At 42.1% G+C, this 25,317-nt stretch overlaps 1 protein-coding gene across 1 annotated transcript in view; it reads left to right on the forward strand.

Moving 5' to 3' along the window:
- The window catches only part of LOC134530924 (galectin-4-like), a 114,561-nt gene that overhangs the window by 82,300 nt on the left and 6,944 nt on the right, over window positions 1-25,317 (forward strand). The window contains exons 3-5 of the mRNA XM_063366238.1: window positions 9,069-9,157; window positions 13,210-13,417; window positions 19,274-19,468. Coding sequence (XP_063222308.1) covers window positions 9,069-9,157; window positions 13,210-13,417; window positions 19,274-19,468 — 492 coding nt within the window. The remainder of the gene's footprint in view (window positions 1-9,068; window positions 9,158-13,209; window positions 13,418-19,273; window positions 19,469-25,317) is intronic.

Consider the following 25,317-nt stretch of genomic DNA (forward strand, 5'->3'; position numbering starts at 1 on the left):
CCGGCAATGCAGGCTATATCGGCTCACTCTGTGTAGATTCGAGATCACGGCTATGAAACCGACCCGAGAGTCGGTTCACACTGAAGCTCCCAGTGATCTTTTTTCCGCGCTCACAACTCAACTGTGCAACAGAGAATGTGGTCGAACCATGATCAGTCCAGCTGTTGACTGGAGATCACGCCTGAACTCGAATGTCGTAACTGGCCATCAGCCGCCAGACGTCGAATGGGATCACCTCCATCCACAGCCCGCCACCGTGGCGCTAGTAAAAGAGAAAGTGAGCACTTTGTAATGAGACCTGGAGGTCCTCTTTATACTGACGATCGCAGGGTTTGTCTGACTTGGGGCAGTCATCAGAGGAGAGTACAGAAATAGCCTGATACCAGTACGGGATTCGAGGCGCACAGTCAGTGGCATCCAGTAGGGAGGTGGATCAGACATGTTCCGGGCGGGAATCATGTACCACTGTTAGTAATTACAGTAAATTTACGGACTTTCCACCGAATAATTCAACTCATAAACGAACAGTTTTTCGTAGTTTCAAATAACTGAATCTTTGTAGAAACTACGCTGTATTTAGAGTTCCTTGTTGTGTGTTTCGTTACAAAAAAAAAGTGAACACACACTTGGACAAATAAAGATTGTTCTTACAGGAGTGCGTCGTTTGCCCTACAGGCGTTTGCCCTAAACGCATTTTCGAAGCATATTCTCGCATTCCTCATTCCAAACAGGCGTTTGCCCAAAAAGCATTTGCCCTAAAGGCGTTTGTCCTAAAGTCGTTTGCCCTACAGGCGTTTGTCCTAAAGTCGTTTACCCTACAGGCATTTTCCCTACAGGCATTTTCCCTACAGGCGTTTTCCCTACAGGCATTTGCCCTACAGGCATTTGCCCTACAGGCATTTGCCCTAAAGGCATTTGCACAAAATGTTTGATAATCACATTCGGACCAAGCTCCGGCATTTGCCCTAAAGGCGTTTGCCCTAAAAGAAGTTTTTCGACAGTCATTTGCTCTACAGGCGTTTGCCCTACAGGCGTTTGCCCTAAAAGTTTGCGAATTTTCAATAATCCGAAAATTAATGCTTGCCGGCATTTGCCCTAAAGTCGTTTGCCCTACAGGCGTTTGCCCTACGAACCTTTTCAAAGATGTCCTTACGTGTGTCGCCCCTGTTGACAAATGTTGGAACCATTCTCCAAATGAGTACAAAGTACAAAATTCACAAATTAGATGGCAGCACATACAGTTTGCTTTCCCAATGTTGAAGTCTACGAATGCAGCTGGTAATTGAACCTTACAACAGATGGTGCGCCAATCTCAGTGACTGGATTGTATTTTTTAAATAATTTTTTAACAGAGAAGTTGATGTAATATTTTCCAAGGTGGGGGAGGGGGTTAACTAGCGAACGAATTGACTTAATTTAATATTGCTGCTATATATAAAAACAAGTGTTAACAAAATGAGCTTACACATTTTTATTATCCTTGCCTGCTGGAATTATCACTTAAAGTCGTCCTAAAAACGATGACCCTAAATAATTTAAGGCAGAGGATTATACATATGCATTTATGAAAACATTTTCAGTGTTTAAAAGTTACTGTTAAAATAGCCTCCGTGACCTTCAAGCCTATTTTCAATTTTTATATAACATGTGCCCAACTGAATCTGTCGTTTTATTAATATGTTTCTAGAATGCTGTGAAAATACTTCCATCGAGAGTGTGCATATTTTGCTAATTTGCCCAGACCATCTATAGCTTAACCCCTAATAAGTTTTATGGGAACAAGTGAAGTATAATAAATTACCTACACACAGACACAGCGAGGCTCTTTTCAGCGTAAATGTTACATGGCAGGACAAGATTCAAGAAAGGTTTAGCTTGGGAGAAGAGTCCTTTCAAAAAAAATGTAGGTAGGAGCCCTGGTTCAATACACAAGAAAGTCATTCGTAAAAAGATTCGACATGTCACAACTCGGCGTAAACTGGCTTACCAAGAAGACAGTCGGTTGATATTAAAACGGCGTGAACTCCAATCGACTAAACCAAATATTGACTATGGATCTTCATCAGGGCAAGTTACTGATGTACAAGGGTGTGATCTTCCTGAAAATGAACTATTAAGTAAGTGTGAACATTACATCGCGTCACAAGTCACTTTGGAAGAAGGAAGGAATATTGTGGAATAAACAAATATGCATACAATCCCGCAAGGAAAGTCGTTCTGTGTGAGGTGGGCTATAGTCACATTATTATTATTATTATTATTATTATTATTATTGAGAAATACCATTACGTATTTTCATTATTTTATTTTGGGAATATAAGTGGAATCCACTATGGAAATATGGGAAACATTATGGATGTATTTTTATATATATTATATTACGGATATAGCCTATTTTAAGAATCATGCCAACCAATGACTATTATCGGCCAACTCTTATAACTGAACATCAAAGTGATCCAACACAAACACTACAAACTAAATGCAAATTATGGAAAACCCAGAACAAAATGAACTGGAATACTTCTTCATTGTGTACTTCAGCTGTATGTTGTGTATACATTCCAGAATAAAATAGTATGAACAATATGTAGGAGTTTAACCGCATTAGTACTAATATGCTAATTAAGAAAATGTTTAACAGCTAGTATTCGCATTATTTACCTATATGCTCGTAATATTTTAAGTAATCATAGTGTAATGCGCGTCTGACAGTTGAAATTGAAATAAGCAAAGCCCCGGAAAAAAGTTGAACCTTTTTCCAGCAATATTTTTGTTAAATCGCCAATACTGTTTTTTTATTATACTATTTTTTTTGGTCGAAGACCTTACATCACCTAATGTTCCGAAATATTTTACAGAAAAAATATTCGATAACATTGAACTTAGGGCAGGGAACCATCTGCTGGTGAATCTAGGAAGTTCATACCACATGAATTCCCACCAAACCTCGATATAGGCTTACATAAGTGCCATCTAGCGACGGTTTTGTAAACTTTGCATTTAGAGGGAAAACATTTATTGAGGTATTGCTACCTGCGGAGAAAATATAAACTACAAGAACACCGTTTGAATCGATACATAATTGAAAAAACATACATTACCCAAAATAACCTAAACTTCGTTTACCCTAAAGTCATTTGCCCTACAGGCGTTTGCCCTAAAGTCATTTGCCCTACAGGCGTTTGCCCTAAAGTCATTTGCCCTACAGTCATTTGCCCTACAGGCGTTTGCCCTACAGGCGTTTGCCCTACAGGCGTTTGCCCTACAGGCGTTTGCCCTACAGGCGTTTGCCCTACAGGTATTTGCCCTACAGGCGTTTGCACAAAATGTTTGATAATCCCATTCGGACCATGTTCCGGCATTTGCCCTAAAGGCGTTTGCCCTAAAAGAAGTTTTTCGACAGTCGTTTGCCCTACAGGCGTTTGCCCTACAGGCATTTTCCCTACAGGCGTCTGCCCTAAAAGTTGGTGTGGTTTCGTTAATCCAAAACATAAGTGCTTGCCGGCGTTTGCCCTACAGTCGTTTGCACTAAACGGCATTTGCCCTAAAGTCGTTTGCCCTACAGGCATTTGCCCTACAGGCATTTGCCCTACAGGCATTTGCCCTACGTTTAGGGCAAACGCCTGTAGGGCAAACGATGTGTACCCGTTCTTACTACAGACATAACCAGTTTTTTAAATGTTTTTTTAATACACCACGAATGTTATTTTTGATAGTTCAAAGTAAGTGAACTCAGTATCCGTAAATTCACGAAGATAGCCGTACATTTACGAAGACCCGTCACGTATTTGCAAGCGCAGGCGGGCCTCCTCAGTGAGGAGCGCGGGGTTGCGTTTCCCCTCCCCGCCAAGTTCTACGCCCATGCTCCAGTTCACTGTCCCTCTCGAGAACAGCTCCTTCCAGGAAGCCAGACACATGCAGAATGGAACAGCCTGTGATGTCTTGTGACTGAGCACGCTTGGAACGTTTTGAAACGGTCAGTTCAATGTTTTATAGACCGCCACGGAAGTTGCTCACCCTCGAGAGAGCAACAGGACAGACCAGCATCCCGGGCCGACCCGATACACGAACAGTCCAGAAGGGTCGCGTCCATTTACGCCACTCCGCGTTGCGGCCCACGGGATTCTCAAGCCGCTAAAGATAATAGCCCGAGGCGGGAAAATGCATGGGGAATTTGGGGGGGAAGGGGTGTAGTGACGACCCTTGTAATCCGGCCAGGCACGCGTGGCATGCCTTACGTCAGTGGAGGCCACGTGACGCGCGCATGACGTCAATGGCCTGGCACGGCCTACGGCCAGCTCCGAGCCTGGCGCGTGTCGCGGTCTTGTTTGCGTTCGTAACCATATGTAAAAAAATTCACTTATTTTGAGTCGAAAATAGTTGAGTATATAAGAGAGGGATCCTATTAAAAATAATTTAATCTGCTTTCTTTAAAAACTGGTGAATGTGGCATAGTGTGTTTTGCCTCCGAGGCACTTTATGGACAAGCAGAGCGCGGGCATGGGCATTATGGACAAGCAGAGCGCGGGCATGGGCAAGACTGCGTGGAGAATATTCATGGCCAACATTACCATGCTTGACCATTCAGCATCAAATATGTATACCGATAATTGAAACTGCGGGAGTTGGGCTGTCATATATATAAAAAATAGCTTAACACAACTCATCCTGTACATTTAAACAGTTTTAAAACTCATTAATGTTATTTTAGTATTTAATCACCAGAAATATATTCAGAAACACCCGATTTGGACTCGTGATTAACTACATCTGAATAATGTTTTGCCTTCACGCCGGCTTACATCTTAGCATGGTGCGCAGTATCCAACAAGCTCTCTGCATCTTTATAGCTATAAAATCTTCGAACGAAGAGAGACTGCGTTTTACCTCCTAGTCACCGTGGAGAATGTCGAGAACCTAATCATCATTATGCAAGCACGTTATACGTGCATGTCATGGTGTATGTGTGAACATTAACTGTTGGCATGCGTAATAAGTTATTTGTGAGTCAGTAAAGAAAACAAATAGGAGGTAGTATACCGACGACTATTATACCTCGTCATTTTGCCTACCTTTCCTTGCTTCCCCTGCAGTAAATGAACGTGTGTTTTTTTCCCCCTTTAGTGAATCCCTGGGCAAGCTGAACCACGCCTCCGGCTGAGATAGTGACTTCAAATATACTTGACAGTGTGGGTGACCAGAGGACAAGGGTGAAAATTACAAGCAGCAAGAGGTGTTCCCATATCCATATTTAAGATTTTTTTTCCTTGCCGAATTTAAATCTAAGTGGAATATTTCTAGGGGTCCTGGCTAGTGAAGGACCTATCTCATCATGTCTATAAGCCTAAAGCTTAGTTATCAACCACGCAGTAAGGGTCTCATACAATCGTGTGCTTTATGTGGCATTGGCCAGTCGTACCATGCCATGACTTCTCCCCTATCATTAATTTTTACCTAATAATAGCTATACTTGGTTTGAGCATTGGTAAAAAAAAAATTTGCCACGATTTTGTTACCCTAAAATTAAAATAATTTTGATTTATTATACTAAACAAATTTTGCCGTTATTGGCGTGTGACGATATTGCCTTGTGTACTGGAAAAACTCTTGAGCTGTCCGCAAGGCTAAGTTTTAAGGCCTTAAATCCCATTCAGCAAGGATTCTTAGAAAGGTATTTAATGAATTAAGTTTCGAAATTTTATAGCAAACATTTGAGTAACCATACAGCAAATAAATTATACTTGCAATATATATTTCACTTTTCTATATGTTTCCTGATGTTTCCCCATGGAGGTATTAATTTTACCTCCATGTGTTTTTTTTCTTCTCTTTAATCAATGACAAATATTGGTTTTACCACGTTGGCACGTGTTTTGCACAATAGGATACAAGTTTCGATAGGCTTTTGATGGTAGATTTTTTGTATTCGTGTGCAAAGGTGGTGTTATGAGAACAACTTAGCTGTTTCATAACAGTGTGGAGCTAAAATTGTTCGACGGCTGTGGGTGTCTGGTGAGACTGCCGCCTCGTCGTGAAACCGCCGTACTCAAGTCGTCGGGCGATAGCGTGTGGGTGTGCTAGCGCGCGTGGAACCGCGACGTTGCCATTGTCGTCGTGGGAGAGCTCTGCGGCGCATGGCGTCTCCGCCATGGGCGCAGGTATTGTTCTCCACCTCCACCCCCCCTCGCCTTGCCAAGCTCGCTCAACTAGCAGTCTGTGGACCGAGAGTCATTTGACCAACATATTGGTCATGTAGAGTAGCGGTATTTGCGGAAAAAAAATGTTAAAAATACGAAAAAATTTTTATTATATGCTCTTTCACTTCCTCTTCTCATTAAACCCAGCGGAGATAAATTCCAAATACTTTAGGAGATATCGAATTTTTTTAATTTTCATAGTTCGGCGAAATTTGTTAAAAAAATTTAAAAATTCCGAAAATACTTTTATTCTATGCTCTTTAACTTCCTCTTTTCATTAAACCCGGCGGAGATAAGAAATTCCAAATAAGCATATAATAAAAATATTTTCGGATTTTTAACATTTTTTTCGCAAATACCGCTACACTACATATTTACCTATTGGTCTAGTGCCTGTCTCACATGCCGGTCGTGCAACTACCTTTCAAACTACTTTCAGCCTACTGCCGTGCCACGGCCAGGCTTCACCCGCCATCTTGGAGTTTTTTCTCTCTTTTGTTTGCTGATTGCGGTGTCTCGTGGAGAAATATCTCCCACGCTGGGACTGCAGGAGCCGAGGTGTGATAAGAACTCCTCTTGTGAGCGATACGTGATGCAGCGAGCAGGGTCTCCGAGACACTAAGGTCCCGGGGACAGATATTTTTGTCCGGGTCCTATAATTTTTATTTATTATAAAAAAAATTTCAAATTCCACACATAAGAACGTCTAAATCGTTAAACTTTCTGCAGCGGGGAAGCTGGCTTGGCGTGGTGTGGCGGCGGGCAGATTTCTCCTCGTCGCGTCGCGTGCTAGTGTCTCGTGTCTCCGGCCGGGCCACGCCCTCTGACCCTAACCTCTGACCCTTGACACTTGCGACTGTTCGCCCTCCGGCAATTGGGCGCTACTGGAGGCCCCTCCCCGCGTCGCATCGCGTGACGTGTCTGGGTCGACGGTGAAATGGGGCTAGTTACCTACTCGTGGTTGTGCGTCGTAGCGACTAGCACCTAAACACCTGCCATAAACTATTATTCTTCCATGCAGTTAATATATCAGAAGTTAAAATAAGGGAAAGGTAAAAAAAGTTACTTTTTGGCACAATGATTTTTATTGGAAATGAGAACTGTTTAAAACTTTGTTAACATTCGTACATGTAAAAAAAAAGTGTCACATTGAACGTAATAAACTATGTATTTCTCATGAAAATTTTAGGCACAAATTCTAAACATTTGGTTGTTATATATAAAAGTTCTGCTAAGTAGACTGTTCTTTAATTTGTTCTTCGCCTAAAGAGAGAGCAGCTGTCTCAGAAATGTTTCCGTCCGGTGGAGATTCTGACGTGTCATGAATAGCTACAGAAAACAATTTTCAATTTTTTTTTACCATTTTTTAATAATAAGAAACGGCGGGATCTAAAAAATCTCGACGAAAAAAAAAAAATCTTCCGTAATTTTAGATTGGAATGATTTTTCCGCGAAAATTAATCACGGAGTGACATTTTTTTACCTCTCTCTTCACTTAGTTGTCATTTGGTAGTAAACTACGAGAAACATCCTTTGGACCTTTTTTATGTCCAGGTATTGGTGTTTGATACCAGTTACTAAATGTGAATAAAGGCTTCTGCGGCAGCTCTCGTGATTAAATTTGATCTTTCTAGTTCTTAATTACCGACTCTGAACAGCTGCAGCCTCGAGAAACGGCGCGTGTGCTGTCGCCCATACACACAATACGGTGCTTGCGTGCGTGGTGTTTTCACACGGCTTATCTCGTGGTTAACCGAGAGTGGCTAATTGCCTTCCGTTGCCGAGACCCAGTGGCCCTCTCACTTTCTGTTGATGACGATGAAGATAGGTTTATCATCCTCAAGGTTGGTTGGGCATACAAGGAATCAATAAGAAGTTAAAATGAACTTTCGGGTGTTTTATAGTTACCTTCCACGACGAAATGTTGCTTTTGTAATTCAATCAAAACCTTCTTTTGAATATAATTTTTTTTTAAATAACTGACAATGCTTATTAACAAATTTGGTATCCTATAGTTTATAAATACTACTCAGTCAGGGAAATTTAAAGAATAAACCGCCCATGGTCTGTGGTAAGACGCCATCCCGGGAAACCATGGAAAAACCGATAATTAGGATCAGTGGCGGATACGGAATTTTTTGCGGGGGAGGGGGGGGCGTGAGATGAAAAAAAATTAGAAAATTTGAAAAAGTGTATTCAAATCGTACATTACTTTTGACACCTAACACGCTCACTTACGGGCCTGCAGTTGTAGCCGTAAGTGACGTGGCTTCTCACACAGCAACATACTGTGTTCGTAACTTCGGGGGTAGGGATATACCCACTATCAGCTATGAGCGCCACTGATTAGCTTGTGATTCGAAGCCGGTTTCGCCGAACGCGAGTCGAATCGTTCAAACGCCGCGCCACTGCACTCGGTACCAGCTGTTCCAGGGAGCGGCGAACAAAATAAACAGCGGCACCCGTCTCGCATCTCGGAAGTAATTTGAAGACTGTCAACAGATCTCACTAGTTCCGCATGCACAATAAAAAAACAGTATTTTTTCTAGGCCAAGAATTAAAATAAACATGTATAAATAGTCCTACATTACACACACTCGACCCTATATGATTATACCATTGAGAGAATACAAAGCCCAACATTAACAATTTTGAATTAAAATGTACACGTCAGTGGCTAAAATGCGACATCTGGAATCACAATAGTCACGCACATTGACGCCTCGGTTCGGGATTCAAACCCAGAATCCTTGACACCGAAGTTGGCTTCGAGGATGTTGGCTTTTTTTTTTTAATTGGTGTTTTAGTCTAGTTTTCCTGCCTCCCCAAGCGTGGCTGATGTGTTCCCTTCTTGTGTCGTGTTCGCAGCCCGTGCCGTACTCGGGGGAGATCCCGGTGATCCTTCACACCGGGCGAACCATCACCATCAAGGGCTCAATCCTCCCTGATGCGACCCGGTGAGTAGCAGCGGCCCTCGATCGCCACGCCTCTCACGAAGCCCAGGTCTTCTTGTTTATCTTTTCCTAAGGATGGACCTAGGTTCGTCTCAGACCGAAGCCTATGGGATCGTCCATTAATCACGTGAGGCTCGAAATGGAGGGGGGGGAGGGGGTCGGGAAAAATCACGAAATATCACAAGGGGGGAGGGGGGGTGTAGAGAGAGATCACGTGTATTTTTTTTTTTTCGCCCGATTTCTACTAAACCAAAAAGCGATGCGTGACCTTGACTCGCCGTAGCCAGGCAACAATATCCCCGCCCGCCGCAACATGAACCACCTGGCTCGGCTTGCCAGTCGCTCAAAGGTAAGACTGTGATTTTGGCGCCGAATACATGCGTAAATCACATATAAGCCTTTCCTTTATTATTTTTATGCCAGTGAGAATAATCCTGCAACCTAAATGTGTGTCTGGACATTTTTATCACTGTGCTTAATTTTCCAGAATTAAATTAGATTATACCTATATTTAAAGATAATATTCCGAAATTTTTAAAAATATTTTGCACCAAAAAATACACGTGATTTATTGGGGGGGGGGGGTGTGGTCTGAAACCTCACCACAAATCACTAGGGGGGAGGTGCGGTTAAAAATTTGCTAAAAACATCACGTGATTAATGGACGACCCCTATACGCCTAGTCATGCTGGGATTAGCCATGCAGGGAGAGGGTCGCATGCATCAGGTGTACTTTGTACAGGAATTGGCTAGTCGTATTAACAACTGAAGCCATGATTAACTTCCCTAGCTTAAAACTATACTAAGTAGGCCCCCGGTAAAGCCTGCATAGACATTGAATTATCACTATTTTGTATGGATACAAAGATGTAGTGAAATGAAATCTACAATTTAATTGATACATTTACTTTTATTTGCACTCATTAATTCAAATATGTTTATTACTTTAACGAACAGATTATTTTAACTATAACGTTTATAAATGTTTGCTATTTAACTTCTTCCAATCTGTGTTATTCTGTTAAGGATAGGACGATGATAGGCGAAGTAGGACGAATGGGAGTGTTTCAAGTATAATGTGCCTCGAAAATGTCAAATCGATGGTTGTTCCAATCGAGTGTAAGAGAGATAGATGCGGCGCAAGCGTACAATGAGCGTAACGGGACACAGCGTAACGGGACAATGTGCGTTACGGGACACTTTTTCGTGCGTGCAGCCGGCGTTTATCGATTTATTAGACGTTGTCACGTCAAAAATGATTCCATTTTATTCATAAAAGTATGCAATCATTTCATCAATGTTTTGTTATGACGTTGTCACGTTAAACTATCGTCCGTAAACCGACTTTACAGGCAACCAATTTTTTATATCCGTTGCTGGATTCATGACGAGGGGCGCTCGTACCCTGGCGGTGAGTGGCTGCACTGGCCACTCACTCCGCCGCCAGTCAGCACCTGGACCTACAAAAGAAAGAAAAGTAGACAAACTTACATTGTAGACACACAGTTTCTGTGATATGCATAGCTTGCAGCCGACGAGTGGGCGCACATTTTTGATAGACGTTGTATAATAAACTAAAACTAAATTTATTGATTTTATTTGTTTTTGTACTTTTTGTTTGGTTTTTATCATTTTGATAACTTTTTCCCTTACGGCTATTACTTCGTAACTAGTACATAGATATTGATCTTTCCCCCCCTCCTCCCGAAACGAGCTGTCTGAACACATCCGTAGTTCGCCGCCCGCTCGCGCAAATTCGCGACGGAAAAAAAATTCATAATTTTGCTGGAGTTAAGAATTTTTCACAATTTTAGAGAGTTTTAAAATGTTGCTGACACTTATCAACCTTAATTTCAGTTGCGATAACCAAAATCTTGCGTAAACACCCCTCCTGAAAAAAAAAATCCCTTAAGGTTTTTTGCGAGAAATAATTTTCGCATATATTTAATTATATTTTAGTTTCATAGAAGCAAAATAATTATGCAAAGATCCAGGAACGAACGCGTTTTATATAGTTTACTGATTAGAGGTCAGTGAATCTTAGATCTCCCCCTCCCCCTTCGCATTTTTCTTTCACACTGTAAGAAATTAAAGTAAATTTACGGAATTTAAAATGTAGAGTTAACCCGAAATAAACGCAGAGTTCTTCGTAATCACAATTAACTGGATCTTCGCAGACTACTACGCCGGCTTCCGACTTCCGAGTTACATGCAGCGTTGTTAAACACAAGCTGGAAAAAAACTTTTTTTTTCTTGTACTCTAAAATAATTTTAAAGTTTTGTTATGATTATAAGATTATTATTGTTGATTTATGATCAAAGCAAGTGAACTCATACCGCAAACTTGCAAAAATAATCGTAAATTAACTAAGATCCCTGGATAATTCAATAATCTGTAACCAGCGTTCTTCGTAAATTTAAAGTGAACATTTCTATCAGTGCACGAACAGCGGTCAGAGTTCCAACTCCGTCGAAACAGGTTTTAACGAGATATTAAGGGTCGTTGGCTCAGTCGCAACACGAGGCCACTTAAATTGTTACTTTATTTGATTATCCTCAGTGTCGTGCTCTCAGGATGTCCTGGCTAGCTGGGGTCACGCCGCCTTACATGTGGTGATTCCATGTCTAAAGTTAATGGTCAAATAACGGAGACATGATTTAAGGTAGAACTATTGAGCTTCCCTATAATGTTAATTTATACAAATTTCATAAACACGCAAAATTTGTTGCTATCGTAAATTTATTTCCTTGAAATAAATTTGTATAACACCCCCTAATTATTTCGAAGATATAATTTTAGCAAAGCAAAGAATTTTTTGGTGGTTAGTGAAGTTCTACAATTTAACATTATCCGGATAAACAATGTTTAGTTTCATTAACGGTATAGGTAATCATTTTAAAAAATTGTTACGCTCCAACTTGAAAAGCGTATACTAGTATTGGGAAGCAATTTAGACAATTAATGAGGTACATATTCTCAATATATTTTTGTGATAAATATGAAGCCAAAGTTTGTCAGTAGAATTATGACTCATTTTGTATAGCTTGTGATGCCCGCCGCTGCATGTTCATATATAGGATATCCACTCTGGTGTTCATGCCGCGTGCAGGATGTCCCTCAACCTGGTGTCCATGCCGCGTGTAGGATGTCCCTCAACCTGGTGTCCATGCCGTGTGCAGGATGTCCCTCAACCTGGTGTCCATGCCGTGTGCAGGATGTCCCTCAACCTGGTGTCCATGCCGTGTGCAGGATGTCCCTCAACCTGGTGTCCATGCCGTGTGCAGGATGTCCCTCAACCTGGTGTCCATGCCGTGTGCAGGATGTCCCTCAACCTGGTGTCCATGCCGTGTGCAGGATGTCCCTCAACCTGGTGTCCATGCCGTGTGCAGGATGTCCCTCAACCTGGTGTCCATGCCGTGTGCAGGATGTCCCTCAACCTGGTGTCCATGCCGTGTGCAGGATGTCCCTCAACCTGGTGTCCATGCCTTGTGCAGGAGATCCCTCAACCTGGTGTCCATGCCGTGTGCAGGATGTCCCTCAACCTGGTGTCCATGCCGTGTGCAGGATGTCCCTCAACCTGGTGTCCATGCCGTGTGCAGGATGTCCCTCAACCTGGTGTCCATGCCGTGTGCAGGATGTCCCTCAACCTGGTGTCCATGCCGTGTGCAGGATGTCCCTCAACCTGGTGTCCATGCCGTGTGCAGGATGTCCCTCAACCTGGTGTCCATGCCGTGTGCAGGATGTCCCTCAACCTGGTGTCCATGCCGTGTGCAGGATGTCCCTCAACCTGGTGTCCATGCCGTGTGCAGGATGTCCCTCAACCTGGTGTCCATGCCGTGTGCAGGATGTCCCTCAACCTGGTGTCCATGCCGTGTGCAGGATGTCCCTCAACCTGGTGTCCATGCCGTGTGCAGGATGTCCCTCAACCTGGTGTCCATGCCGTGTGCAGGATGTCCCTCAACCTGGTGTCCATGCCGTGTGCAGGATGTCCCTCAACCTGGTGTCCATGCCGTGTGCAGGATGTCCATCAACCTGGTGTCCATGCCGTGTGCAGGATGTCCATCAACCTGGTGTGCGGCTGCAGCGAGGACTCTGACCTGGCCTTGCACCTGAACCCTCGCTTCGACCTGGACCAGGTGGTGCGCAACAGCCGTGTTGCCGGCCGCTGGGGCGACGAGGAGGTGGCTGCGCTCACCAAGAACCCTCTGCGGCGCGGCGCGGCCTTCGTCATTGCCATATTTGTCGCCGAGGAGGAGTTCCTGGTGAGTTCTTCCGCCGGCCGTCGCCTCGCGCGGCGTGAGCTGCTCTTTGCAGTTGGTAGTTGTTGGGGCATCACTCGGTGGACAGCTCCAACTCCATGAGTCGAACTGGTTCGTTCGTGTATGTGGTATGTGCCAGTTGTAGTGTAGATTTAACCTCTCCATGTTTGCGCGAAGTTGTCGGGTGACTTGAGGGCGAATATAATCGAGCTGTTATTGGCAGTAAGCTCAAGATTAGGTGGCTAGGTACTTTACCCCTTTGCGACTTTAAGCCAAAGTGAAAAAATAAATACTTTTAAGCACTTGTCCCCTTTCACTTCAACTACAACACGGCCTAACCCTCTTATGCTGAAGGACCGTATCACATTTCTCTACAGGCACAGCACGGGAACGAGAGGAAATGATGTACTTCTGGATTACAAAAAAAGGGGTCTTATCCAAGATAGGTTAGGGCGAGGTTTTGCCTGGCTTTTCCGAGAAACGTGTGATCTTGTGCTGAAAGCACCTTCTTGCTGCATTATTTTCCAGCCAATTGGGGATGAGTAATCAATATTTTATCACTGAACGTGGATGCCTAGGCTTTGGCGTAGTTCCCGTAGCCGGGTATGATGTCTAATAATAAAATCTTCAACAAGAAAAGAAATAACAAGGACGGCTTTCCTTATATCGAACTACAGTTGGAGAGTATTGATCACTATATTAAATGGCCGGGCACACATAAAGTTATATTTCATTACTATAATTTTTCATATTCGTTTGCAGTAAATACTTTTGTTTTTAATTTCTATTGTTGAATTGCTCAAATGCGGCATTTTCACATTTCAGGCTGATAGCTAGGCTACTTGAAGTTATTTTTCTTTGTTGAAAGGTAACCTAACCTTTTTCACACGACCAGTATCTTGATAAATTAATACACTCTAAGCTCACGAAATGCCCTTTTTCCAATGTCGTGAGGGCGGTGCATGTCTCAACTAGCCACCGATGAACATCTGCAGTAGCAGAAGTATTCCATCGCTTTTAACACAACGAACTTTTCGTAGATAGTTTTCGAAGTACCTATTTCTTGTAGAAATATTTTGAAAACTTTATAAAATTTTGGAACATTATAAGAACTTTATGCACATAACATATTTATGTTCTCATATATTACAAAATGATCGATTAAACATTTTCTCATTTTCCATGCAGCGAAAATATTATGAATACTTGTAACTCAATGAATCCAGCACTGAATAGCGTAGAACGAATTACATATTACGCCAACTAAGGTAATTATTCAACTTTTTTGACCTTCAAAAACTATTTTTCATCCCTTGCACTAATGACGTGGTCGTATAAAAATTCGCTTTCACCAAGGTTTAAGATAACACCTAATAAGATGTTTCAAAATAAATTCGAACGGATTTGGTACTAATTAAGTTTTGATATTTTTAAATTTCAACCCCTGTTTTTACGTTAGTAATTCGTTTCATCAATAATTGTTTCGACTAAAGTTTTAGATAAAGTTCAGGTTTAATACAATAAATTATAATGGATTGGATAGTATACTTTAAAACCTTTGTTCCACCTCTTGCAGTATGCCTAATGGTTGGTTAGATAAAAATTTATTTTAAAATAAGTTATAGACAGTATTCAGAAAGTTAAACAAAAATAAGAATGGATTCGATAGCATACATGATAGTGAAGTTTTACTTATTCCAACCGCAAGATTTTATAACCCCTCGCATAAAAAATGTTATTATCAAAAATTGTTTCAGAAATATGTTTTATATAAAAATTATAAGATTTACAATTAATTTGAACAAATTTGATGGTGTGCTTACTAAGATAGTTATGAATTTATTTTCGTATTTTAAACTCTTTTTATCCACCGTTTGCTGTGTTTGGTTTTATCAGAATTGTTTCAGACAAATGTTTTGGGCAGTACTTGTAGGTACCATGAAACGAAAAACTAATAAAAAATTTCCGGAAATCGCACTATGTTAACGGCTACAAATAGGTAGTATTTCTTCGAAATCTACTTAAAATAAAGCGGACATTTTCCTGCGTTAAGGGATTTAACTAAATATAAATATTTGCAACCATTCTAGGATTTTATTCCCCAACATTTTGGTGGTCTATAGGGCGTGGCTTTTGATTACGAAACCGAAGAGGACACCTTGGAAGAAACAGTTTTGATCACACTGTGGTCCGGTTTGATTCCAGATTAACAGTCCCCTGAAAATGCAAGGTGGCCATGACGTAAGATTACTTGCTGATTGAAAGGTGGTTTTATCGAGAGATTCTATTTATATGCAAGCAGGCTACCGGTGTTGGTTGAGAATACTGTTACGAAACTATCATTGCCACAGCACGTTCTAAACACACGGATACATATTTTCTTGTACTACGGTTTGCATGAAGAACCAGTATAAAAAAAACACTACATAACAAAAACACTTGTTGTGAAGCTAAAGTCATTACTTGTGTGCATGACACTTGAGAATGACGGGTTAAACTCGGGGCACTAAAAATCTTAAATATTTTATGGAGGTGTTGAATATTTCCAAGATTGACAGTGTGTTTTAAAATGATTTTGTTAGTGTAACTTCTCTTTTGAGTTAGGGTTTAACGGGATATCTCGGAAGAAAATTAATGGTTTTTGGTAGTCAACTCATTTTAATCTAGTATTGAATTATTTAACATATGACCTAACGTTTATATCATTTCGGAGATACTGCTACTTTGATGAGTTCTTCTGCTAAAAACTATTAGCATAAAAAAAATCGCTGCTTCATTGTGGAGCGATTGTGACCAGAATATCAGGTAATGTAAATTTATTTTTAAATTTTATTTCCTAACACCCTTGTTCAAGGTCGTTTCTTAATGTGTGGTGTGCGATGTGAATGTTTTATAGGATCCGTTATTTTGGAACACCTAATTGAAGACCAAGGTTCAAATTAGCGTGTGCCTACATCACAGGAACATCGCAAAGACTGCGTGTTTTGGCCATGCTCGTAACTATGCACCTTCAGCATGACGGGGCTCCTTCCGATGAAGCAATTTTACAACCACATTTTCCTAATCGGGAGATTGGTGATGGTGGTGGAGTCATTTACAGTTTTTTTGGATTTGGGGTGTAAAATAAATGTACACGGAATTGACTTCTAAACCGCTCTTTGGACCTAACCAAAGGAACTTCGACTTGCTCTCAGATGAACAATTGATCATGCTTAACATGGCGTAAAAGTGCTTAGCAGCTAATGGTGACATTTTCAAGGCGTTTGTTGTGAAGTGTTACAAATGTTTCACCAGTACGGGGAATAACTACTAAAAATGCACTTCCTCCAAAATAACTTTCGATAGAGAAAATGTGAATGTGATTTACTTCTGCCGAATGTTTGATAATTCTGTACAGGCTCGTTTTAAGGACTTTACGACCGCAATCGTTGTTTGTAGTTGACCAAACCAGTCTGTGGATATATTCCACAACTATGAGAGTAGTTCTGTGGTACTTCAGGGTTCCCTTACTCTTTTAAGACTTTACCATTCACACAATTGGCTATTAAAAAACAATAAGATAAAATGTTTAGTGTGAATATACCTAAATGTACCGCCGCTAGAATGTGATCTAGTTCTTTTGTGGCCTACGTAGTCTCTGCTCGGTGGCGAGTGCATGTTTTTGATTGTGGAAATTCGCCGAGTGTTGGTGTTTTATCAACGGCGCGGCGTAGCTCGCAGCGACTGTCGAGCGCGGGCGTTCGTAGGTTGTTCGTGTAGCTTCCTGGTCGGCTTCCGGCCCCAGTGGCCTTCAGGAGACCATTTTCCCAGCGCCTAGAGCGTTTCACTTGCTATTCACGGGCGAGAATATAGATGTTTTCGCTCACGGAAAGCATTTGGCGGTAACCACACACTCCGTGTATCTAAATCACCCCATTAAGGGATTATTAATTATTTTGTTCATATTTTTCAATTCATCATATAACAGTCCAATTTTTATGTAAAATTAAATCAATTTAATTCATGTTATAATGTTGTTATTGGTTTGTATAAACTTAAAGGCCAATTTATATTTCAATCATAGCATAAACTTAGAAATTAATCATGTGTTAAACGGTTTTGAATTAACCATTAGTTTGTATTCTTTTTCGTAAAATTACTCATTTCCAGCATATCATTTATTCATTCAATCTTTTCCCCAAACCCTTTAAATCGTGTTTTTGTAAATTGTTTTGATAATTTTTTTAATTTATTTATCTATGTTTTTCTAAAATAAGTTTTATGACGAATGCAACTACGAATCTTTATTTCAAAACTATACGTCACCCGATTACTTCTTGGTTCATGCCAGATTTTTAGTATATATTGACCTTTAAGTTCACACACTATTAACACGCTTATTAATTTTAAAAATATTCCTAAACCATTTACTATTGTTATACAATGATTTAATCTAAAATCATAGCAAAAATATGAAACTGTAGAAGCAAAATAATACCACCCCCTAAACACAGCTGTTAAAATTTAATTACGTTTACTATATAGACTTTCAGCAAAATATTTTTTTCTTTCATTTTACCCACAATAACAAAGACCTTCGGGAACAATTTAACCTATAACATTTTTATAAACGAATAAGATAAATACTACGCCTTAAAAATAATTATACGTAACTAATGAGGCTTTGTAATGAAAGGACTGGGAAGCGGAGATGAAAGAGAGATCAAAGCTGAGGTCACTAATGTAGACTAGAACCATTTACTTTTCTGAAGTGCTTTCAAAGTGGTAACAATTTCACGCTTTGGCTGGAAAAATTACTTTCTGCAGATTTCCTGCTGCTACCCACTCTCCTCCTCTTGTGATTAATCTGCATTAATTTAAATGTTACCACCGTTTTGAGTATGTGAAGGAGGTGGGTTGCAATGTCTCAGATTTGAGGGTTTATTTGTCCTTCCTAGAGATATTGATAAAATTGTAAACCGAATATTTAAACAACGTGTAGCATTTTGATTTGAATGGAGCGTTCCGGTGGTCTCGCAAAGTATGTAGTTCAGCGAAAGAGAGAAATTCTGCGCGCTGTTTTCAAATTGATATTCTGATCCCGGTCATCAAGAGCAGCTTAGAAAAGACCTGTTATGTGTTTTGTAAAAAGTTAATTTATGTAACAATACAGTAAATTATGCCTAAGTCTCAAGACCTTGGTTCTATTCACCCGCACAAGAGTGCGCCACAATGAGAGCATACATAACGCAACTTATGGGGAATATTTAGACTAACAGAAAAACTGCCTAAATGATCAGAGGCTGTAGTGGATTAGGAAAGTCATTTCTTACAAGGAATGAAGGAAAAATAGCCCTACTCGATAATATAAACAGGATGGTGGTAGGTATTTCAAACTTTGGAAGAAACTAATTACGAAATAAAGGCACTGCCTCCAGTGGCGTAGCCAGAATTTGTGTATAAGGGGTTTTAAGAAGCATGCCCCCCCCCCCCCATATTAAAGCGCGGGGGGTGGGGTGGGGTTCTCCCCCGGGAAAATATGGATTTTAAGGTGTAAAATAGTGCTATTTTAGCAGTTTTAAGTACTTAAATTTAAATATTGTAATGGCAAAATTTTTATTAATTTTAATATGAAATTTGTTTGAGTGATGAATAAGAAATTAATTAAAGATTTGGTGCTAAGGGGGGGGGGTTGAACCCTTAACCCCCCCCCCACCCCCAGCTACGCCCCTGACTGCCTCATGTGTTTATTTTCGTATGGAGCCATGGATCCTCCTCCCTTATGAAAGAGGAGACATCCCCTGTCCCACATCCCCTGAGTAGTGAGCATGCAGTGGATAAGACTGCAGGCAGTGAGTGCTGGGACGTGTGCGCGCGCAGATCTCGCTGAACGGGCGCCACTTCTGCTCGTACTCGTTCCGCGTGCCGCTGCAGCGCGTGGTGTCCCTGGCCATCCACGGCGACGTGCGGGTGGACTCGCTGGATCACGGCGCCGCCACCAGCTACCCGGACCCGGCGCTGGGCGACTTCGTGCGGCAGCTGCCGCTCGCGCGCTCCGCGGACGACGAGTCGATGGTGAGGTCCCGTCCACTCCCCGTCCACTCCCCGTCGGCTCCCCGTCCACTCCCCGTCGCCTCCCCGTCGCCTCCCCGTCCACTCCCCGTCGCCTCCCCGTCCACTCCCCGTCGCCTCCCCGTCGCCTCCCCGTCCACTCCCCGTCCACTCCCCGTCGCCTCCCCGTCCACTCCCCGTCCACTCCCCGTCGCCTCCCCGTCCACTCCCCGTCCACTCCCCGTCGCCTCCCCGTCCACTCCCCGTCCACTCCCCGTCGCCTCCCCGTCGCCTCCCCGTCGCCTCCCCGTCCACTCCCCGTCGCCTCCCCGTCGCCTCCCCGTCCACTCCCCGTCGCCTCCCCGTCCACTCCCCGTCCACTCCCCGTCCACTCCCCGTCCACTCCCCGTCCACTCCCCGTCCACTCCCCGTCCACTCCCCGTCGCCTCCCCGTCGCCTCCCCGTCGCCTCCCCGTCGCCTCCCCGTCGCCTCCCCGTCGCCTCCCCGTCGCCTCCCCGTCGCCTCCCCGTCGCCTCCCCGTCGCCTCCCCGTCGCCTCCCCGTCGCCTCCCCGTCGCCTCCCCGTCGCCTCCCCGTCGCCTCCCCGTCGCCTCCCCGTCGCCTCCCCGTCGCCTCCCCGTCGCCTCCCCGTCGCCTCCCCGTCGCCTCCCCGTCGCCTCCCCGTCGCCTCCCCGTCGCCTCCCCGTCGCCTCCCCGTCGCCTCCCCGTCGCCTCCCCGTCGCCTCCCCGTCGCCTCCCCGTCGCCTCCCCGTCCACTCCCCGTCGCCTCCCCGTCGCCTCCCCGTCGCCTCCCCGTCGCCTCCCCGTCGCCTCCCCGTCGCCTCCCCGTCGCCTCCCCGTCCACTCCCCGTCCACTCCTCGTCCACTCCCCATCCACTCCATTCTAGCCTTGCGAATCACCCGCACCTGCAATAACTTCAATCCTGCGCGTTTGCAGTTACTCACTTGGTGTGATCAAAAACTATCTTTGAAATGCAAATAAATAATACAAAAGTACTAGCGATATTATATTTACTATTGATAAAGTATAAATTCAAATTTAAAAAATTTAAATGAAAACAAAATAAATAAAACAATAGAAGTACTAGTGATATTATAATTACAATTGGTAAAGTATAAGTTCAATCGAATTAAAATTATTAAATAAATACTCGGTTTTTAATAATAATTTGAACGCAGGTTTAAAATAGATCAATTTAGTGATCTAGTCGAACTAAATGTTAATTAATATTGAAAATCCATAAATATGCTGTATGTTAATTCTTATTTTTAATTTATATTCAAATAACTTATACATACGGGAACATAATCTCACTTATACAAATACATTTGATAAAGTTTATAAAAGTAATTTATTTCACTACTATTCATGATAAATAAATGTTTTTAATGATATGGACCAGTATGCAGTATAAACCACTAAACATATAAGATTTAAAAGTCCATATTTATTTGTATGTAGCCTGTTTTAGTACGTAATTTTTTTTTTTCGTCCTTTGAAAATTTTGTTTTATGGTGCGTGCGCATCGTAGAAAATTCATCTTTTCTTCGTAACCCGCATAAAGAAGTATAACTTAAAAAATAATTGCGGAGATGAATTGAAGCGGTTTATTCAGAAGGTTGTAATCGGATCAGCAAATCTTAGGTTTCTCCTGTCCAGGTGCGTACCTAGGGGGGGGGGGGACGAGCGGGACCGAAACCCCCCCCCCCCCTAGGGCTAAAAAAATTTTAATATTAAATTCATAAAATGAAAAAAAATTAATATTTAGTATGATATTAAAATAAATTCAATGACACAAGCATAGATGTTTAATTAAACATTATTTTTAGATAGCCTAAATCAGCAATATTGAACACGTATTTTTCAAAATTTTTCCCTGGGAGGACCCCCGGACCCCCCCCCCCCCCCCCCCGCCTAGCTGGGGGGTATTCCATTGCCCCCACCCCCCACCCCACGGAAAGGCCCTAGCCTTCTGCCTGACCCCCCCCCCCTCCAGAGCAAAATCCTGGGCACGCCACTGCCCTGTCCTTACCTTGGATTGGTGTTGACGTAGACCGCGCGCAAGCAGCGCTGTGACAAGACAGCCGCAAGCAGGCCTCGGTGGCAGCGGCGGTCCTGTGGGAGGGGCGAGAATGAACTAGTCTTTCAGTACTCGTCAGATATCTGTGACATCTAACCTCTGTAACGATCGGATTAGTGTGTTCTCATGTAGCAAATGCACTTGTAATACGAAACTCGGGACACGAAATTTAACGTAGAATTCTTTTGAAATAATGCCGAACGTGATAAATAAAAGCAAATTGTGTTTTCAACTACATTTCTTGACGCGAATCACACGTATTTACCACACCCGCCGCTGGATTCCTCTGCCCGAGCAGCTACGTCGACTATCGAATCATTTCATTTCCAGATAGAAGTTTTAAACTTGTATATAATATAACGGCTCCGAAAAAAGCGAAAAAAGATTTAACTAAACCCCGGCTTTGACCTGATTTTTGACAAGGAATTTTAATAGAATGCTGTCCATCTTGTTAAAATTTATTAAAACATTTAATACTATAAAGTTTCCTTTTGGCTTTGTGAATTTTGGTTCGCGCCTTTTGCCACAGATGGTGGCAGCAACGTGGTTACACTTTTCCGTTCTTTGCGACTTCCTTTCCATTCACGAAGTTACCTCTACCTAATGCCGTATACCGAGAGCTTAGATGTTATACTTGAAAACTTAAGAGATAACCACATATTACCTGCTTAATTACATTGATGATGAATTTCAAAGATCCTCTGGAATTACTCCAATCATAAAGTACTCAGTCGCTTCCACAAGTGCTTCGGAGCCCACTATGATCTCAGAGGCCAGGTCGTGTCACATTAAACCTGTACATAGCCCTGTGTCTTAACACGCTATCAAACTTTAAACGTGTGGCTCCGACATAGATGTAATTTTCAAACTTCTGCATATCATGACGATTGACGAACGCACTTGCTCGTTGTTGAGATTATACAATTTCATTGTATTTTGTGTGTCAGGATTTCGTTACCGTTAAGCGTTTGGTACCTAATTATTTACAAATGTGAAATTACAGTACTCATTTTTAATAAGTAATCCGGGACGTACGCAGAATTTTTATTTGGGAAATGGGGGTGGGGCAAAGGGGAAGGATAGAACTTCAAATCAGATAGTAGGTGTAGCAAATGTAGCTTAATTTTGAAAAGCCTAACTAAGCTTTGGAGGCAAGAAGGGAGGCCAGAACCTGGCATGGACTGGGGTATACGTGAATGGAGCAGTTCAGGTATGTAAGGTAAATGGTTTCAGGTACACAGACATTTTATTCAAATTCAAATCAAAACATTACGTTAACATTAGCTACTGATAATGTTAAGTGAAAACAATTTAGGAAAGGCTAAATACATAAATTGGGAACAATGATTTCGACAAAACGTGCTTGTTAACATCAATAAATTTCAAAGGTACGCCGGCTACACCGTAAGCGATCCAAACAACGGACCATCAAAAGGGGACAATGCGCAGTTGACTCGAAACAAAAGCATTGCCAAGTATGAAGTTAAGTTCACATCAATAAGAATTACAAAACTACTGCAAAGTGCAGGTACAATTAAAGAAAGAATTTACATTATTACTTAACAAATTAATACGTGCGACGACGTCTCAGGGGGAGACAGTTACAAACAAAAACGGAATCGAAGATGAAGTTAATTTAACGCAAAAATCCAAACATGTTTCTCTTGGTGGCGGCCGAAAAGGAATTTAGACAGAACAAACTCAAGAATAAATGACTCTACATTAGGGTGAGGGCCACCGCCTCACTCACGACTCAAACCAACTTACATTTTTTCCCTGAGGTCGCACACGCACGTAGTTCAAACAGAACCTAACGGACTACATACTAGTAGAAGTACAAAAGATCAGCTACCGCTGACAACCGAGCCTGACTAAACAAACCAGCAGAAGAAGCAGGCTCCCCACCTGGTTGCAGCTCAATTTATAAGATCGCGCCACAGCGCGCGCATGCGCGATCAAAAAGGGGGGGGGGGGGGAAACGAGTACAAATTGAACAAACACTAGGAGGTGGAGAAGGAGGAGGGGAGCGGAGTGCCGGAGGCCCGCGGCGGCGCGCGCAGTTCAAAAGTAGCGGACCTAACCGCTACAATTTCATTATTGAGAAAGACAAATCTCACAAAGCCGCAGGTCATCCCTTGAGAAAAATTGGATTTCAAGGTGCAAATAAATTATATTCAAGCCTTTTTCTTACCCAAACAATTAATACGCAAAAAGGTGAGAATTCAATTTTTTATTTTGAGAAATACAAAGAGAACCATTAATATAACAGGACCCTTATGATATAAAAATTATTCATTTTTATATCCAGGGGGAGGGGTGGAACGTGTATATTACACTGCAATTTAAAAATCATTACTTGCATTTATGTTAATGCTGTAAGTAAAAAAAAATGGCAAGCCATGTTTTGCTTTCAATTTATCACCTTTGGTTGGTGGAATATCAGATAGTTTATGATTAGGGATTTTTTTGATTAGGGATTGTTAAGGACCCCCCCCCCCCCCTCCCTTCCCCTCTACTGATTACGCCTCTGATAATCAAAAAGTTTATGTTCATAAATGTTAATATTTGTAAACAAACGCGCGTGGCATTGTTTACATAAACTAATTTTAAAAATTCTGTTAGCTGAGAGTAAGCTAATTGACCCTGTGAGCACAAATAAGTCATCCTGAAGCCATTATTATTTCCTGGTTCTTGCTTTTTCGAGGGCTGAAAAGAGTGACCCAGGGGACGTGGTAGCTGTCTTCCGACAGTCTTATCTGCGATTACCAGCTCTGGCACAATGTGTCGCCACTAGAAACTGCCCATTTTGTTCCACATACAATGTTGTCTATGGTTCCGTGAACTTGGCAGTACGGAACCCATCTGTTCGTCCGTCTGTCAGACTGCCGGAGGCTTTTATTTCGTCGAGGGCGGGAAAGTAGAAATCGGCACCTTACAACCTTTTACTCAAAATTTAAACTTGTATTTTAAATTATGTTAATTTTTATTTTCAGAGACGCTATAAGAATGAAAAAAATTTCGTTTTGTCCCTACTTCGGCATGTGAATATATTTTTTTAGAGTTCGTTAAGTAGAGATGCCTGGTTATTGTATGTGTTGAAATAAATCATACTGATTCAGTTTTAGTTTAATAGGAGCACTCTTTGGCTGAAAAATAATTCAAGGAACTATCTGAAGACACACAAATAACCCTAGATCTCGTTAGCACGTTCACTATAATAAGGAAAATTTAGCTTTGACGGGACTTCGAGTAGGGTAGTACTCATCCCATGAATTTTCAATAATGCTTATAGGACGTAACCGAATTTCAGTGAGGGGGACATTATCCGTATGTTTAGATAGTTCCGTGAAATCTTTCCTTCCCTCCCTCCCTCCCTCCCTCCCTCCCTCCCTCCCTCCCTCCCTCCCTTACATGCTTCATGGTATCTGAGGATAAAACGCGCACAATGTAGGTTTAGTGTGACATTTCTTTTGCCTTATTCACATTAAAGATGGCGTTATTAGAAGAGCAGATTAATTTGCTGCCATTTGTTCCTTCCCCCCCCCCCCCTATTTTAATTTATCACTCGCTTGTGTAGTCGCACCGCGCATGTCCTTTCTTTAAAGACCTGTATTAAGGGGCCCGCCTAGCATGGGGTGCATTTGTTTTAAGTGGGATACGTCATATATAGGACAAGTATGACATTTAAGTGGTAAATACGACATATGGCTGATAAAATATAACAGTGTAATTTAAGTCCCTTGAGTGCTTTTAGGAATCTCTACCGGGCGT

Source organism: Bacillus rossius, chromosome 3 (genome assembly GCF_032445375.1).
Source record: "Bacillus rossius redtenbacheri isolate Brsri chromosome 3, Brsri_v3, whole genome shotgun sequence".
Taxonomy (NCBI): Eukaryota; Metazoa; Arthropoda; class Insecta; order Phasmatodea; family Bacillidae; genus Bacillus; species Bacillus rossius.